This window comes from Primulina eburnea, chromosome 3 (genome assembly GCF_022965805.1).
Source record: "Primulina eburnea isolate SZY01 chromosome 3, ASM2296580v1, whole genome shotgun sequence".
Taxonomy (NCBI): Eukaryota; Viridiplantae; Streptophyta; class Magnoliopsida; order Lamiales; family Gesneriaceae; genus Primulina; species Primulina eburnea.
In genome coordinates this window covers 14,960,235-14,980,248 of record NC_133103.1, presented here as the reverse complement: position 1 = coordinate 14,980,248, position 20,014 = coordinate 14,960,235, and the positions used below count along the sequence as shown (strand labels likewise).

Below are 20,014 nucleotides of genomic sequence, written 5' to 3'. Positions count from 1 at the left end.
ATTTAAATGACGCTTATTTGTTGTCAAATCTTATCTTAACATTACGACGAACTATCATTTTTGCTATTCTTCCAATAACGTGCATATTCTTAAAATTGTATAAAGAACATAAAATCTCAATTAAATTCGATGATATTATTTGTTAGCTGAATTTTTTAAAATTATTTTATAAATAGATGTGTTTAAACAATTTTATACTTGAATTTGGCACTACATACACACTTTCTATGTATAAAAAAAATGTGGTTATATTAAGGACAAACAACATGATGTTTTGGCTTTTACAAAATCTATAATTTCAACAAATCTGCATCACTATCACCTTGTTTTTGGCACTCTGAGCCTCAAAGTTGGATAAATTCCATCAGAATTTCAAAATAATAATTGGAACAAATTAAAGTCCAGATATCTAACCCATGGAAAATTTGTGCTTTAATCATCTGTTTACAAAAAAAAAAAAAATAACTGAGAACAAGAAGACAGGAACGTTAAGATTGAAATCCACTCACCTCATACCACCCCCACCCCCCCAAAAGTAAAGGGACTCATAATAAGAGCTGGCCATGGAGAGAGGAAAGCTTTTTCAAGAAAATAATGCAGAAAAATATGCACGTGACAGGGTAATGAAATACCTTCCTGTTTCCTTTTGTGAGCAACTTTCTTGAAGTTAAGAGGGCTTCATTTCTTGAAAATGATACTCTTGATCTTTGAATTCATGGGATTGATCAAGTAATAGTCGCTGTCATCAGGTTTTGTGTCTCCACTCCATTTCCATTACACAAATTGTTAATCAAGGACTCCATGTGCTTAATAGTTTTCGGCATTGAACCAGTAAGCACCTACATAAAATATGGTAATTCGAAATCACGCCAACAGATTTTAGTCAAGTGTCATATGTGAGATGACACTGATGTTCGTGAAGTTCCCAGTAGCCTTAGGCAGCTAAAAAAGAACAGTTAGAGAGAGGTGGAGTTGGATATAGCATCCTGTGGTGTGTGAAAAAACCAAATGGAAGATCGCCCCTCTATGTTTCCGAAGAGCTTTTGTGATAGAGCCTATACTGTCCGGTGATCATTACATTATAACTCACATGAATCAGACCAATTTACTTCCCTCTAACAATTAAATAGTTTCTTGACATTTTATTTCCTAACACTTTTAATCGCTTACGATTGGATTTTCAATTAACTTTTTAAAGGACAAAAAACTCGTGGGAATGTTCTACCAGATTCTTCGCAACAAGCAATTTTTCACGACGTTTCCAGAAACATTAGGAATACTTAACCAGACACTCGTAGGCCTTTGGCATACTTTTAAGCATCCAGAAAACATACTGTGCCGCTCATGATGTTATCATCTATAAATGAAAAAAATTTGGTGTTGAGGGTAGTTTGCTATTTCACAAAGCTAAAGTTGTCATCGGGCTCAATTTGCATGTATTCAACAAACACAAAGAGGGTTCTCACCACTTTATTTTCACATTGGATATTTGCTCTTTTAACATACCATTGAGTTGATACACCATCCAGCCATAAAAAAATGATAAAGACTCCCAAATGATGGAGCAATTATCCACGAAGATTACTTTTTCAAAGGGTTACCTCATATCCTGATTCTGTGATGAGAACTTCATCTTCTATCCTTATCCCAATTCCTTGATACCTACATATCATGCCCAACCTCATGAATAATTTGAAGTGATTACTAATAGCTTGATCAAAATGAAAATCAAACAATCCTGTTTACAACTTCAACAAGGCCCGCAGGGCAAAGATGGGATTAAGAGATATTTTGAAGTGAACTCAGTGATTTAGAGAAAATTTACCAGTACAACATGGTGGGAGAAGTAAGCATTTTCTACTGACAGGAGAAAATATCAAGTAAGAGATATTTGACCACACAACAAGCGCTCTTTAATAGAAATTACCGGTCTCGTGTTGTAATAGCATCAAAACATTCATGGTTTCTTTTGATTGACTTGCAGAGACATCCACTTAGATAATACAGCCAAAAGTTTATTTATATTTCTGGAAGCATCTTCATACTATGTTATCAGGCTCTAACATGTAGGTTGATCATCGAACAATTTCCTCCAAAAGGTTTATGCAGCATAAGTATCGAGTCTGGTTTAGGGTTTTGCAAGTGAACATAGATAAATTACGTAGTAAAGTGACAAATGTACCTCCCAGGACAATCAAAATTAGAAGGAATGTAAACTCCTGGTTCAATAGTGATTACCTGTCAACGGAAAAAGTAGTATAAGATTTATAAAAGAAACAAGAAGAAGCCAGAAAACAGAAAACAAATTTAGAAAAGCAGGTGGAGGTCTCTTTGTTACTTGACCCTTTGTTTACGACTACAATGAACAGCAAGTCAGTGCTACAATTTGGGTGCATCAAATTAACATTAATTTCTTGATGGATGAATGTTAAAAATTAAAATCAATCCAATTACTACTGTTAAATCAGTTTCATAACAAAAGAGTTAAAACGTCAAATCACTATAAAACTTACAACACCAGGCTTCAAGGGCCGGTCATAGCTAATTTTTGAGCAATCGTGAACATCCATTCCAAGATAGTGACCTAGGATATAATTAATGAATGGCAGCAAATCAGGACAAATATCAAGGCATGATACATACAAGTGCTGGTTTATCCAGAAACAAAATTTCTGAAACCTAAAATTTAAGTAGAAAAGCAGGTGAAATAGTTGAACTAACCTATATTGGTTGGGTTCAGCGAATGGTAATTTTGAGGATGATCTTTTTTCAGTATTCCGATTTCTTTAAATCCTCTCCGCAATTTATTGACCTAACCAAAAAGTAGGAAACTTTATAGTAAATAAGCCGTTTCTCAATTGATGATCAGAGATAGCAAAAAAATCAAATTAGCGTCCGTGGTACACAGGTAAAATATGTTACAGCAAATAAAATGCGAGGAACACAATAAAAACATAGAAGAATTGCACTGGTAATTTCTCAAAAGAATAAAACAAGCAATATCCAAATGATTCCCAATCTAAGTACACATAAACATGAAAAATATATAAAGAAAGGTAGAGGTACCTAGATATCAGTTGTTTTACTACACGTCAAGTTGAAAACAAGGGGAAACTAAAATTGAGAAACTACTTTCTATCCAAGGATCTAATCTAATTTAAGCGATAAGAACATAAGAAACACATGTCGGATCTGTTCAAGTTTTACCGAATAGTTGTGTATTTCTCGAATGCTTGTGCCTGGTCTGCAGAGCTTTACACATTCCTCATTTGTCTCCAATAAAAGGTCATAAAGTTCTTCCTGAATAATCACACGAAAAACATTACTCTAGATTAACATCAAAGGGCAAATCTTTTGAAGCTTTAAAAATGAAACCGTTTAACCTTTGATAGGAGGACAATTAAAAGCCTCAAGCATCTTATCACATCAGAAAAAATTAAAAGCCTCAAGCATCTTATCACACCAGAAAAAACACAAAATTAGTCACACATTAACCCTTTGATAGGAGGACAATTAAAAGTCTCAAGCATTTTATCACAGCAGAAAAAACACAAAATTAGTCACACATTAAGAGCAGTTTATTGCCACAACATATAAACCGTTCTTTCCAATGGTCCATGTGGGACATAACAATCACCCGTTTGTTGGATATTTGGCATCCTTGTTATGCTCCTTCACAATCTAGGACCAACATGAATGATGACCTAAAGGATTGGTGATTGCAAGAAAGACTTGTTTAAATGTGTCCAACCAAGAAGCTTGATATCTGTCACTTTTTAATCTTTCATTTCATATTTCAAGCGGGGTGGAGGCTCAAAATACCTACTTAAGAACATGGCATCCTTATCGTGAAGTAACAAAATGCAAGATCGTTCGACTGTTTGTTCGGATTCTAGAGATTGCTCCTGCCAATCTAACTCGTGAATCTAACACTTATCCCATCGATTAATATATACATCTCACACACACAAGTGGCTCCAAATTGATAGCCAAAAGAATAAATATTTTTGTTTGTACTACGCGGTTGGGTAGATTAAGTTAATACTTAATTGTTTATTCTTAAACAATAAAATTTTCCTGGCCATAATATCTTTTACATGATCAAAAGCTAAAATTGATAGAAATAATCAATCAAGGAACCTAAAATTGTATTATAATGGCTGCTACAAATACATTGGTCGCTAACAACGAAACACAAACCAAGAAGAAACATTCAAATGGAGTACACATCTACTTCAAATTCCATTTATACATCCTTCAGTGCATGCACTCAAAAGTGAGCTCTTATTAGTGGGGTAAAGCTGTCTTCAAAAATACCGAACATAAGTAAAAATTTCGCTATTTGAAAATTCTATAAAAAGTACAGTTACAAGACTATGGCGAAGAAAGGCTGCCTAATTAATTATGAGAAGATGTAACAATGCAAAGATACCTGAGATGACGAAAATCTTCCGCAAGGTGGCCACGTACGAGTAAGATCACTAACATAACCATGGAGTTCACATCCAACATCCATAAGGACAAGGTCTCCTTCCAGTATCTGTACATAAGTTACACGAGTTAATTAGAAAATGGAAATTGAATGGAAATATTAGAGGAGTCAAACTCACTCTCTGATCATTCCTTGCATAATGTATAATACTTCCATTGGGCCCTCCACCAACTACAGGATTGAACCTGTGAAAACAAAATTGAAGACGACATGAAAATCATCAGCTGGTACTCAATAGGTAATCACACAGTTTATATCCTTGCTAACAACTGCAGGAAATGGATATAAAGATAGATTTTTCAAAATAGAGAAACTTTTCAATCTACATCATCATGGAAGTTTAAATTTCTCCACACTAACATTTTGCTTCAAGGTAATATTTTGATGTTGTAGAAAGGTACTTGAAAGCAAATTTGTGATTTGATGTTGCTCTGCCCATTACCAACTTCTACAAGTAAAAAGGAAAACACTTACGCCATTCTTTGTGCGCCTCTCATTCTGCATTCATATTCAAACTTTGCTGCAAGCATTCCTTCGCTAGGAAATAATTTTGAATGCATCATCGTTTGGAGCAAAGCCTATCCAATATGAAATATGTAAAAACTATCACAGAGGAAAAGAAGGAAAATACTTTGCAGGCAAATAACCATGTCAGAAAGTGGAGTGTGAGTTTAATGTTCAATGCCGTTTAGTTGGGTTATCCAAGCACATATCTAATTTAGAATGGCAAATCATGAAGTTTGAAAAAAGGGCAGTAGCAAGTCCGAAGAAACTAAGGGTGAGCTTGGTTTTTAAAAATAGTTCCGACAATGGAAAATGTGATGGCTAGAGAAGAAAAAAAAATGCATATGCTGAAACTATTAGCTCACTGATTCCAAAGATAAGTGTGCAATAAGATACAGCGATAAAATAATTTTTCAAAAAAACAGTAGCATCATATAAGAAACTGCATTCAAAAACCAGTAGCATCCATATAAAAAATGTGTGATAAATCAGAACACTATTCTTGTGCTAGAGTTTTGATCTCTTATTAAGAGTATAACTTTCAAAAAGTAAAAGGGCATGCATGGAAATTCCAGAGCATTTATTCAAACTGTAAGCTCACGAACATAACCAAAAGGTGTAGTTCGAGCCGGAGACTATGCCTGGACAGAAAAAATGCATCCAAGAGAATAAGCTTGTTTAACCCTTACACGGACTCAATACCTGACAAGCTATGGATGCAGAATGTCTCATCAAGTTGAGCTCTGCTTGAGATTTAACCCATCGTGCTTCGTGAGTATAGACTGAAAAATCTTTGACTTTGCCATTGTATGTTGCCCTTTGAAATGCCTCCAAGTTCGTATAAATAGATTTAGATGTACTAATATTATGAAACAACTGGGACGATCTTTCTATCATCCTTGAGAGAATCTGAAATAAGAAAGTTAAGAGAATTGGAGGAAAAAAAATAAATAGAGCATATAAATTCTAAAGCCAGAGAAGCAGAGTTAGTTATAAGCTTAACCCAAACACTGGACTTGATCTATGTCCGAAAGGTTGGCACGGAGGCAAGTAAACGAGTTTTCAAATTTTATTTCTCGGAAAGATAGTGAATGACTAAACCGGAAACTGGAAAAATATTATATTTCAGATGTAGACTCTGTCATTGTATTATCTTATTAGAAAGTTAACCTTTATCACATATTCATCCACGCTTCCTAAACTTTATACACCCGGCGAGGCAATCCTTTAGCACAATTGATGAGTTACAAATAAAAAGATCATCTGGAATAGACAATATTTTAACGTTAGTGAAACATATCACGGCTTGTTTGTTTTTCAGGCAAAGCTGCAAAGCTAATGATGAATTGTAATCTACATGCCGTACAAACATAAAATTTGTCTTTAAATAGTTGAAATTACAAACAGTTGAGACACCGGGAGTATAGATAAAAAATCTGTTATTTTCAATCAAATCACAAACGAAAGATAGTTCTTGATGATAAGATGAGGGGAATACATTAGTACTAAAGCAATGGAAATAGCCATTTCTAACCTTCACCTCGTGAAAGAAACCTCAATCCGGAGAAAAATTAGGAAGAAACAGCAATTATTGAGCTATTTAGAATTTAGTATGAAATATTACTATGTTTGCAAGCGTATCTCACTTATGCACATATGAAATATGCTGAAAGTGTGTGAAATATACTACGAGGAAGACAATCAATACCTTATCAAGCATGCTTAGTGGGTAAGCTTTGTCAGCCTTGAAAGTGCCAAGAGCTACATCAACTCCAGCAATCTCACCTTGCCACATGACATCCTGAAACATGAACTAATTGTTACGACTAGAAGTTGATAGCTTCTTTCTTAAAGTTTATGTGGTATTTGTCATTTCCATGGTTCAGACAAGTCATACTTCAAAGGGAGTTACTTGTATCTTGGATTACATGCACGCTGTTATCTTCTAAGAAGAACGTTAATTAACAGGTTATTTTTAAAAAATAAGGGAAATTGTAATGGAAATCTTTTGGCTTACATCAGGCTTTGCTTCTGGCATGAACATGCATAAACCACAGTCATGACCTAAAACTGCAATGCCACCTGGCTGTTGGCAGCCGGTGATGTATTGATAATCGGCATCTTGTCGAAATGTGTATGGCACGACGTCGTTCATCATCTTCACTGGGGCAGATGCGACAATCGCTAGGCTATTCTGTGGAAGAAGTTCCAACAATTTCTTCCGTCTGGAGATATATTCTTCACTACTTATGCCAGGTGTAATCTCTCCTTCCTTCATTATCTACGACAAAATTGATCGCAAAAGCTTAACATTCCCTGTCCATAGTCAATCCTCAATTGCTATGATAGCGTACATCAGTGTCCTAAGTAATGAAAGAACGTGTATCAGATTCCACAGAAACACCTGAGGGTGTGTAGCAGCCGATGGCTGTCCCACATCACGAACTGCCCAAGTAGAATGTGCACTGGCTTTGACTACCTTTTAATCAATGGCTCACAAACATGAGTTAAAGAAAATGCATGTCATATAAATTCTATGATATACTCCGTAAAAAACGTGAACTAATCTACAACCTTTAAAATAATATACCGTAAATGTAATCCAAAAGATGATTTCTTTCACAACTAACAAGTGCAATGGACTCGTAGAGAAATAAATGATTAACCCCATACCATAACATGGTAGATAAATGACTTAAAACGAGCAGGAAGTGAATTACAAGCTCAGCTACCAGTTCTTGCACAAATAAATTCAATTCATTTTATTTTTTTAAAAATAGTTTACAGTATATACAACCACTTTACTGTCAACTGCAAACCATTCTGAACTTGGATCATAGCCCCAATATTTATCAACCGGCTCACATAGAAATCCCAGGGACAAAACCAATCAATTAATCAAATTGAATTACGAACAAGGGAAATGAATATATAAAACAACGCAACCACTTAAAAAATGAATCAACATAGAACATGGAAACGAGTTTAAACAAAAAAGAGAGAAATGACAGTGGGTATCTAGGAAAAATACGAACTTGATTCAAAATATTGGATGGGTATATGCGCAGTAGATTTCTTCGAGCAATATGCATAACTAGTCGCTTTAGTTTCCTCTCTTTATGTGATCGGATTGGATTGGATTTTTTTTTCTTATTGTATATGGCTGGAGAGTATGAGAAATCACTGGGATTTTAAAGTGTGCATTTTTTAATCGCTTTAGGGTTTAGTCCAGCTGCTGCATTGTTTGGTTTCATGTTCTTGGAAAGAACATAAATAAGAAATTTTAGTTTCTAAAAAGATTTATTTAAGTGTTTTCTAATACAATTTTATAAAAAAAAAAAATTTAAAAAAGGTTTGTTTCATGTTTTGGGAAAAAAACAGGAATAATAAATTTTAACTTCTAATAAAAAAGTTTTTTTAAAACAATTTTTCCAATCAAACAATATATTTTTTAAGAAAATATTTACAAAATATATTTTAAATTCATTGACTTCTGATCAAATCTAAGACTTATAGTTTGAATATTTAGATTCATATCATTAGCATGTCTTATAAATTGAATTAGAAGTTGAATCATTTGGATAATCAACAATTTTATTTAAAATAAAATGACAGCTATTTATTTATGAGAAAATTGTATGATATTAATACCTTAAAACATGAGCGACCTATAAAATAGGGATTCATATAATCTAATAATATTGGATAAGAGGATAAATATAACATCGAACATTTATTGTTTCACCAAAAGATATATTTATTGGTAACGGTGCAGCTCTAATATTTTAAATCATATCATATATAAGCTCAAGTACCACATTTCGATTGGTCTACCGAGTACGACAATTATTACACTCCAATAAGTATCCTCTCAAATAGTATACTCCTTACTATCAATGAAAATGGATCTTTATTACTAAAATTCAAAATGGGTCAGGATCGAATGTTTCATGAGTCTGGTCGAGTGACTTGTTATTTATACATTGAGATATATTTATTTATTTATTTTATATATTTATTGATTATTATATTTAAAATGTTTCTAAAAAAATTGAAATCGAGTTTTCGAGTTCAAATAACTCGATAAATTATCAAGTCGAGCTCGAGCTCAAAAATTACTATTTGAGTCGAGTCCAGCTCAAACTCGAGTAGATGGATTTTTTTTCTAATCGGGCTCGATTGCACCCCAAGCCTGTCTTGACAAATGACGGGTTGAGTTGGTTATATCTCAACCTACCCAGATGGCATGTTATATCGCCTTGCCAAATGGCAAGTTCTGGTCAAACCCATTATAGTGGCATGTTTGACAATTTTATTTGTGACATTGATTATGATATTAATTGTAGAATCGAACATTTGTCGCTTATAATTAGATATCTATTCTTTTAAATTATATATCAGCTCAAAACATCACGTTTCGATTGTATTATTGAGCAGGAGAATCATTGCACCCAAACAGAGATCTTCTTTAGAAATAGGAATGTAATCGAGTCGAGACGAGCTCGAGTTTTATTTAATGAATATATTAATAGCTCAAGAGCTTATTCGAACTTTTATCTAACTGAATATATATAAATCATATATTTAAATATTCATTAAATTCATTTAAAACTAAATTATATATTAGATAAAAATATATTATTCCTATTAAAATTTATAAATTTATTCTAACAAATAATTTTTTTATAAATAAAGTGTAAAATCTATAAATCAAATATCAAAATATTATGTTTTTTCTCTAAGATCTGACTCAAAAGTCTACCAAAAAATCTGTTCACGAGCTAATAAATCAAATATTGTAAAACTTGACATTGGTTCGTTTATCTTAACGAACCTCTTAAATGAGCTCAAACAAACTTTTATCGAATCGAACTTCGAATAGCTCACAAACAACTTGATTCATTTATATACCATGCCTAAAAACAACATAGAAGTCCATGATCATTTTTTTTTTTTTGATAGCCAAAGGTCTTTATGTTATGACGAATAATGCTATAAAGTTGGTTGACAAATACACCATTGGAAAAGTGTCCCAAAGAAAAATGTGATTGAGATTACCACGTTGTTATTATATGTATTTTGTTGAAAAATAATTTAAAATATGTGTATTGAATATTTGAATGTTGAATATTTGAATGTTGAAAATAAGAGTTGTAAATATTGAAAATTAGTGTGTGATGATGTAGGTGTTGATGAATTTTATTTTTGGATTATGTGTAAAGAAACTCTATAAATAAATCTCTCATTTGTGAAGAAAATCACAATTGAGTAGAGAGAAAAATATTATAAAGTGTGTAGTTTGGTAAATTTTGAGAGTTTGAGATTTTTACTTTTTACCATAAATTTTTACTTTTTCACAACACGTTATCAGCACGAAGCTCTAAAAGTCCTACATACTTTTCCAAGCTCCAAACAGAAGAAAAATGTAACAAAAGTAATAATATTTATTTTACTGTTATTTATTTATTGTGTATTTATTTAATATACAATATAATGTTATTATTAGAAATAATAAAAATAAATTTTTCATAAACTTGTTATAAATCCTGAGAGGATTAAGACGACATCTCACACTCCCGGTAAGGGATACGACAAGTATAAAAGCATATAAGGTTTTTAAACAAAATAAATTATGACACTCATTATAATATTATGATATGATATACATAATTATTTAAACATGTCTAATATTATATATACCATATTATTACCATAAAATTATACAAATACATACCTTTATTTTTTTGTACACCAACGGTCATAAATGGTAAAAAACGGCTAGTTTTTGCCCAATAAATATGATCTCACAAACACATTCAATCACTCCAATTTTCTATTCTTCTCTAAAAATTATTCTTCATCAAATTTTTCGAAGAAAAAAGAAGATGGCTTTCTCAAGGTTATTTTTAGTTATTTTGGTTATCATACTCACGAGTCTTGTATTTATCGGAGAATATCCTCCTCGTGCGTTTTCTTTATTTTTATAAATGCTTGTACTTGTTGTTTATCCGTTACTTTGTATTGCAATATTTATTAACTAATAAAATGCATCGTAATTTTTTTTAGTACCACCATGTCAAATTTAACAAAGCTCGAATTTGTTGCGCTCGACATCACGGGAAAGAATTATATGCCATGGACTCTCGATGTAGAAATGCATATTGAGTCATTGGGTCTAAGCGAGACTATTAAAGAAAATGACATATGTACATCACAAGAAAAGGCAAGAGCCATGATATTTTTACGTCGACATCTCGACGAGGGATTAAAATGTGAATATCTGACTGAAAAAAATCACATGGCTTTGTGGAAAGGATTGAAAGAAAGATTTGAACATATAAGGGAAGTTATACTTCCGACCGTCCGTGATGAATGGAATATGTTAAGATTCCAAGATTTTAAGAAAGTCAGTGATTATAATTCAGCGATGTATCGAATAATCTCGCAGCTAAAATTTTGTGGACATGAGGTCACAGAATCTGAGATGCTTGAAAAAACATTTTCCACGTTTCATGCATCAAATATTACTCTACAACAACAATATAGAGTACGTGGATTTGCGAGATATTCTGAGCTCATCGCCTGTCTTCTTGTGGCAGAAAAAAACAACGAGCTATTAATGAGAAATCATCAGTCCCGACCCACTGGATCAACAGCATTTCCAGAAGTAAATGCTGTAAGTAAAAATGAATTTAAACCTCGGAACCAAAATCAAATTCAAAGACAAGATTTTGGTCGAGGTCGAGGTCGAGGTCGTGGACGTGGACGTGGACGTGGAATTGGTCGTGGTCGTGGACGCTGCCGTGGTTTTGAAAATAATAGAGATAGTTATTTTTATAACTCATCTCAAAAGAGCGTCCCAAAACATTCACAGAAAAGGCATCATGAGAATACAAGTGTTAATGAAAATCACTCAAAAAGATATGAAAGTTCTTGTTACAGATGTGGTACTCTAGGACATTGGTCCAAAGTTTGTCGAGCCCCTGAGCACCTTTGTAAACTTTATAAAGAATCATTAAAGGGGAAAGAAAAGGAGACCAACTTCACTGAACGCAGTGACCGTTTGAGTGATTCAACTCATTTTGATGCTGGTGATTTTATGAATGATTTCTCTGGAAATGATCAACATGTTGGTGGGATAGAAATGAACAATTTTGATGCTACAGATTTTCTCAATGATTTCTCTGAAAATGAACAATATAATGGTAGAATATAAATGTACAATAATTTATTTTTCATGTATTCATAGAATAATGTTTTATTGTATAATTATGATATGTGTTATATTTAAATATATATTGCCAGTAATTTATTTCATTGCATATTTTTTTGAAGTTCAAATATGGAAAATGCTATGAGCAAAACTGAAGTTTGCATACCCGATAGTGGTACAACGCACACTATCCTCCGAGATAAAAGATATTTCTTGGAACTAAAACCAACAAAAACAACGGTGAATACAATATCAGGTCCTGTAGACTTGATTAAAGGATGTGGTAAAGCACAATTTTTGTTACCTAATGATACAAAATTTTTTATCAATGATGCTTTATATTCACCACAATCGAAAAGAAATTTGTTGAGTTTTAATGATATATATTCCCATGGGTATGATACTCAAACAATGAATGAAGGGAATGAGAAATATATGTGCCTTATCACATATAAATAAGGAAAGAAATATGTGATTGAAAAACTACCAATGCTCCCTACTGGATTGCATTATACACATATAAGTCTCATTGAATCAAACATGGTAGTTGATAATTCTTCGATTGGGACATCCTGGTTCAACAATGATGCGAAGAATTATAGAAAATACACATTGTCATCCACTGAAAGACCAGAAGATCTTTCAGAATAATAAGTTTCAATGTAAAGCATGTTCTCTTGGAAAATTTATTATAAGACCATCATCAGTCAAAATTCAAACTGAATCACCAATGTTTCTTGAACGTATTCAGGGTGATATTTGTGGACCAATCCATCCACCATGTGGACCATTCAGATACTTTATGGTATTGATTGATGCCTCCAGCAGATGGTCACATGTATGTTTATTGTCAACTCGAAATGTTGCATTTGCAAGATTACTTGCTCAAATAATAAAATTGAGGGATCAATTTCCCGATTATACAATCAAGAAAATTAGACTTGATAATGCTGGTGAATTTACTTCCCAGACTTTCAATGATTATTGTATGTCTATGAGAATCATTGTTGAGCATCTTGTTGCTCATGTACATACACATAATGGATTGGCTGAATCATTGATTAAACGTCTGCAAATGATTGCTAGACCAATGATTATGAAAACAAAGCTCCCTATTTCTATATGGGGACATGTAATTTTATATGCTGCTTCATTAATTCGCATCAGACCAAGTGCATATCATAAATACTCCTCATTACAGCTTGCATTTGGTAAAGAACTGGACATTTCTCATCTGAGAATTTTTGGATGTATGGTGTATGTGCCTATTACACCACCACAACGAAAGAAAATGGGACCTCAAAGAAAGGTTGGAATTTATATCGGTTATGATAGTCCATCAATCATTCGATATCTTGAACCTCAGACAGACGACGTGTTCACAACACGTTTTGCTGATTGTCAGTTTAATGAAGAAATATTCCCAATATTAGGGGGAGAACAGAAACATACCGAAAAAAAAATTACATGGTATGTATCATCATTATTACATCTGGATCCAAGAACAAAACAATGTGAAAAAGATGTACAACAAATTGTACACTTGCAAAGAATAGCAAATCAAATATCAGATGCATTTGCAGACACAAAAGAGGTAACTAAATCATATATACATGCTGCAAATGCCCCTGCTCGAATTGAAATTCCAAAGAAACAAATTGAAGATACTCATGATGTCATTAAACGCTTGAAGCGTGGAAGGCCAGTCGGTTCCAAGGATAAAAATCCTCGAAAAAGAAAATTCATAGAGAAACACGATGATCACAAAATAAAGAATGATGTTTCTGAAGAAACACATGATATATGATCACAAAATAGAGAATGGTGTTCCTGAAGAAACACATGATGATGAAAATGTTCTGTCAGAACCACAAACTGACGAGAATCATGAAATCTCTATCAATTATATTAATACTGGAAAAATATGGAACCGAAAAGATATAGAAGAAATTGATGATATATTTTCTTATAATGTGGCAATCGACATCATAAATGATAATGAAGATCATGAACCAAAAACTTTTGGTGAATGTAAAAATCGGCAGGATTGGATAAAATGGAAAGAAGCCATCCAGGTTGAATTGGATTCGCTAAATAAACGTAATGTTTTTGGATCTATAGTCCTTACACCTAAAGGTGTAAAACCTGTTGGATACAAATGGGTTTTTATTCGAAAGCGAAATGAGAAAAATTAAATAGTAAGATATAAAGCTCGACTTGTTGCACAAGGTTTTTCTCAAAGGCCTGGAATTGATTATGAAGAAACGTATTCTCCTGTGATGGATGCAATTACGTTTTGGTATTTGATTAGCTTGGCGGTATCTGAAAATTTAGAAATGCGTCTTATGGATGTTGTTACAGCTTACTTATATGGATCACTTGATAGTAATATATATATATATATATGAAAATCCCTGAAAGATTTAAGATATCTGAAGCACAAAGTTCAAAACCCAGAGAATGTTATTCTGTGAAATTACAAAGATCATTATATGGGTTAAAGCAATCCGGTCGAATGTGGTACAATCGACTAAGTGATCACTTGATGAAAAAGGGATATGTGAATAATTCAATATGCCCTTGTGTTTTCATTAAGAAAACAACATCCGGATGCGTAATTATTGATGTATATGTTGATGATTTAAACATCATTGGAACGAATAAGGAAATTCAAGAAGTTGTGTCATACTTGAAGGAAGAATTTGAAATGAAGGATCTTGGAAAAACCAAGTATTGTCTGGGTTTACAAATTGAACAAAAAGAATGTGGAATGTTTGTTCACCAGACAAATTATACAAAAAAGATCCTTAAACGTTTTAATATGGATAAATCAAATCCTTTAAGTATTCCAATGGTTGTTAGATCATTAAACATAGAAAAGGATCCATTCCGTCCATGTGAAGATGATGAAGATATTCTTGGTCCAGAAGTACCATATCTAAGTGCCATCGGTGCCCTTATGTACCTTACAAATTGTACAAGGCGTGATATATCTTTTGCCGTGAATCTGTTGGCAAGATTTAGCACATATCCAACAAAGAGACACTGGAACGGAATTAAACATATATTCCGTTATCTACGAGGAACGACAGACTTGGGAATTTTGTATTCAAAAGATGTTAATCCAAGTATAATAGGTTATGCCGATGCTGGATACTTATCTGATCCACACAAGGCACGTTCCCAAACTGGATATGTATTTACTCGTGGAGGCACTGCAATATCTTGGCGTTCACAGAAACAAACGCTCGTAACAACTTCATCAAATAATGCCGAGATTATTGCACTACATGAAGCAAGTCGTGAATGTGTGTGGTTAAAATCAATGACCCAACATATCCAAATCTCATGCGGATTATCATTCGATGAGAAGCCTGTGATACTATATGAAGATAATGATGTATGTGTTGCTCAAATGAAAGAAGGATACGTAAAAAGCGACAGAACTAAACATATTCCTCCTAAGTTCTTCGCATTCACCAAGGAGCTTGAGAAGAATAAATGTATTGATGTTCGTCACATTCAATCAAGTGAAAACTCATCAGATGTCTTCACAAAGACACTTCCTACGTCAATATTCAGAAAGCACATATATAATATTGGGATGAGCAATCTACGAAATTTGTAAAGAATTGTTCGTGTCAACATGAGGGGGAGTTTACGTGACTGCACTCTTTTTCCCTTACTATGGTTTTTCTCCCAATGGATTTTTCCTAGTAAGGTTTTTAACGAGGCAGTACAAAAACACGTAATGAAGACATCATCGTATCATGATCATCATCACAAGGGGGAGTGTTGAAAAATAATTTAAAATGTGTGTATTGAATATTTGAATGTTGAATATTTGAATGTTGAAAATAAGAGTTGTAAATATTGAAAATTAGTGTGTGATGATGTAGGTGATGATGAATTTTATTTTTGGATTATGTGTAAAGAAACTCTATAAATAGATCTCTCATTTGTGAAGAAAATCACAATTGAGTAGAAAGAAAAATATTATAAAGTGTGTAGTTTGGTAAATTTTGAGAGTTTGAGATTTTTACTTTTTATCATAAATTTTTACTTTTTCACAACATATTTAATGCTTATATAATATTTTCTATTACAATATTAAATAATACAAATAAAATACACAATATGTTTTCTATATAATTCCAACAAATTGATACCCAAAACATTCCCCTCACATATTTATACACTGGTGGATCGTTATCGAGTCGTGACCGCGTCACCTACACAATTGGGACTTTTACTTTTGCTCTAAAATTATCAGCCTCGATCATTGGGTTTTGATCAGGATCGCTTCTTTCCTCCTGCAGTAGAATTATTCAAGATATCCTTCCCGATACATACATAAATATATATATATATATATATATATATATATCTATATATATATATATATATATATATGTTGGAATTTTGATGCTTAATGAATGAAAATTAAGCAAGTAAATCAATGTGTTTGATTTGGAAAAATTCGAAAAGAAAAACGAAGCTTAATGAACGAATATTAAGTTCGATTGTTCTGAATAAAACTCGAAAAAGTTCATCATATGTTGAAAGAACATAAATCGAATAGTCGGAACGTGTAAGGGACGGAAAAAAAAAAACTCGGTGAAGGCAGTGGCAGGCGCGCGGCCGCGCGTGTCTGCGCGCGGCCGCGCGCGCCTGCCGAGCGCTCTCGGCAGGCGCTGCCGAGTGCTACCGAGCGCTGGTCGGCAGCGTGCGCACGGACGCGTCCCTTCGAAATTTTCAGACGTTTTTTTTATTTCTTTGGCATTGTTTGATGTGTGTGATCAGTTACAATGGCCAAGAGACATCCCTATGAATGAAAGATCATGTCTTTTCATTTGAAAATCATTAAATGCATGATTATTCAAAATAAAAAACTTTTTTATCATAACATCATAAGCATATTCTCCTTCTTCCTTCTTCTTGAAGAGAGAGTTCATCCATTTCTTTGTGAAAGAACTTAAATATTTGAGTGCTCATTATTCAAGTGTTGTAGTTGTATCTTGGGAGAAGATTGCCACAAAACTCTTGCACATTGTGAGGGCAATTTCTTCTTAAGGAGAAAGTGTTCAACACTTGCCTCTACAAAGTCATTTTCATTGTTTTATTCTTGTTTTCCCTCATTTTTGAATACTCCAATCAACAATATATATATATATATATATATATATATATATATATATATATATATACACACACACACACGAAAATGATACACTGCGAGCGACAGCTCATGTGACTGTACACTTGGAATTTTTTTATTTTTTTTTTCAATTTTTTAACTTTCTGTGTGGATATTAATATACTATATCTCAACACAGAAAAAACAATTCCCAAAACAAACTCATCGCGAAGCCTTAATTTTTGTGGCCGATTCACCAACCCTGTTCGGGTTACTCCACCGGACATCCGACGCCAACACCGGATGTGAGAGCGCCACCATTTGCCGATGCCAGAAAAGGGGAACCCAGGAAAATCGTGCGGTGTCACAACATTCAATGGTATTCTGCATTTTTTTCCATTTTTTTTTTTCAAACTTTATACAATTATTGTTTTAAAATGAGTTTGTTAGTTTGTAATTGATGTTCAGATGGCAACAATTTGAATGTAATTCTGTGATTTGTGTTGTTTTGTTTTATGACACGTAGTTGGTCTACTTTTTTTTTTCGGAAGAAAGAATGTAGTTGGTCTGCCTTTATGACACGTAGTTGGTCTACTTTTTTTTAACAATGTAGGGTGGATTAGTTTTCGGAAAAAAGAATGTAGTTGGTCTACTTTTTTTTATTAGCAATATAATTAATAAATAATAATAACAATGATAAATATTTTTTTAAAATAATAAATAACACAAAGTCACGAATTTTGTTTATGAAAATTTAAGAATGTTCATATTCCAACTATTGTTATTTTTTTTTATTGATTATATTAATAGAAAAAAATAAAGAATAAATTGACCGATATGCACACACCTTTTTTAATTTTTTCGAAGAATAAACGTCAAAAAATTTGTTTTCCGGACAAGGGTTACTCATTCATAAGATAAAATAAAATTATTTTAATAAAAAACAGATAAAATTAGGTTGTAATAATAAACAATGGTTTATAAACGTTATTGCCCAATACAACATATATGATAATTGTGTTTATTATACATTTTAATTTTTATCAGTCGACAATATATATTTTAAACACCCAATGAAATTAAACGTGCCCAAAAAAAAAATTATAGCATATGGGTTTTTATGGTTTTATTTGTTTAGGTTTTGAGAAATTTACAAGTAATAAAAATTGCGTGTCTGAATTTTAAGAAGATGAAAAACTATTATTTGAACTTTTTTTATATATATATAAAAAATTACGGATGAAAAATAAGTTGCATTTAATAAGGAAATTATTATTTCAGTGACAATTATCACTTTTTAAAAATTACGTTGTACATCTGATTCGGATATTCTATGAAGAACCAAATGAAAATAATAAATAAATGAAAAATGAATATTATAAATTCATGAGTTATTTTACAACTGAAATACATCCTCGGACATTGAATCCGACTATCCGAGGGTTATTTTATTGTTTTTATTTGAAAAAAGTAGAAGATTTTAATTATTCGATTTTTTTGTTTATTCAAATAATAATAGTTTTTTTATTTTTTCCTTGAGACGTTTGAGTTTTTATTACAATAAATATATGCAAACAATTTAAAAGCTGAGCTCAATTAGGAGGACTGGCCCAATCTTGACCTCCCAACTGGATTGGGCATGAATGAAACTTTGTTCGGGCCCATGAGGCTCTACCCATGGGAGATGGGATTTGATCGGAGAGAAGGCAAAAAAATTTTGGTAGTCTGTCAGACAACTGCCAGACCATCTCAGCCCAGAATCGGGCTGAGAGCGATCCTCTACTGATCCGCTGGCCAAGAACCATGGACATGTTAATCACGCTCTGATCTTGCAGTCAGAATTCATCCACCAGACTTGGTTTCCTGCCTCCTTAGAACTCAAGGACACAGATGTACGAGCCTATAGAACAGATCCTGTTCAAGTAAGGTCGTATCCATTTGAGGTTGCTAAGAGGAATATAAGAAGCTTATTTCTTTAAGGTTGGCCAATGTGGGATTAGTTTCGCTTGCATAAGGTTGTTTGCGTCATTTTAAGTTCCAAAGGGGGATTGGTTGAATATTAAACGAAGAAAGCACCCGCACGTAGGACCAATCACAACCGAATATAAGAAGCTTATTTCTTTAAGGATGGCCGATTACAACTGAATAAATAAATTATATACGCAACTAAAATATTTTTTAATATATTGGTAAAAATATTTTAAAATAAATTTTTCTTTATTTATATTTAAATTAAAGTATAAGTCGAAAAGCCATGAAGTTAACTAGAAAGATGCAGGTTTGATTTCTGCTACCCACTTATTTCCCTTTATTTTAAATATTCTAGTAGAAATCTATTCTAAAAAAATCAATACCACATTTCAAAAAACTAAAATTGTGTTTATATTCGCCTTGGTCATCTGAAAACAGTATATACGACTCTAATGAAATATATTTATTTTATTATATTCTTACCAATATGATTAAATGGTTTTTTAAAAAAAATTGCAATTGGATTTTAAAAGCAATTAAAGTTAAAAATAAAAATAACTTTTTAACTTGACCGTGTATTAATTTATCAATAGTTCGTGTATAAAATGATTTTTTACTTTTTTTTTTCCTCTTGATTAGTGCCAGTTGCATACTTTGTGAAACTTGAAGTGTAAAATCCGCTTCAAAGACTGATTCT

At 32.7% G+C, this 20,014-nt stretch overlaps 1 protein-coding gene and 1 non-coding gene across 5 annotated transcripts; both read right to left on the bottom strand.

The window, feature by feature from the left end:
• Positions 1 to 246: 246 nt before the first annotated feature.
• Positions 247 to 8,237, bottom strand: LOC140826850 (intermediate cleaving peptidase 55, mitochondrial). 4 transcript variants are annotated; one of them, XR_012116876.1, is made up of 15 exons: positions 8,032 to 8,237; positions 7,401 to 7,475; positions 7,014 to 7,277; positions 6,705 to 6,797; positions 5,699 to 5,905; positions 4,967 to 5,070; positions 4,611 to 4,677; positions 4,433 to 4,540; positions 3,208 to 3,300; positions 2,722 to 2,812; positions 2,514 to 2,584; positions 2,183 to 2,238; positions 1,602 to 1,662; positions 633 to 839; positions 247 to 440 (listed from the first exon to the last, which is right to left on the bottom strand). XR_012116876.1 is itself a non-coding variant. In XM_073189366.1 (14 exons), exons 1-14 carry the CDS (start codon positions 8,086 to 8,088, stop codon positions 726 to 728), a joined length of 1,461 nt encoding a protein of 486 aa, XP_073045467.1. In that variant the 5' UTR covers positions 8,089 to 8,237; the 3' UTR covers positions 452 to 725. The 4 variants fall into 4 exon arrangements, 3 of the variants coding, with proteins under 3 accessions (XP_073045470.1, XP_073045469.1, XP_073045467.1); XM_073189366.1 differs by lacking the exon at positions 247 to 440 and having other exon boundaries at positions 452 to 839; XM_073189369.1 differs by lacking the exons at positions 247 to 440; positions 5,699 to 5,905 and having other exon boundaries at positions 450 to 839.
• A 10,831-nt stretch (positions 8,238 to 19,068) lies between these two features.
• Positions 19,069 to 19,278, bottom strand: LOC140828783 (small nucleolar RNA U3). Its single transcript, XR_012117348.1, has one exon. It is a non-coding gene; the product is annotated as a small nucleolar RNA U3 (small nucleolar RNA).
• Positions 19,279 to 20,014: the final 736 nt, after the last annotated feature.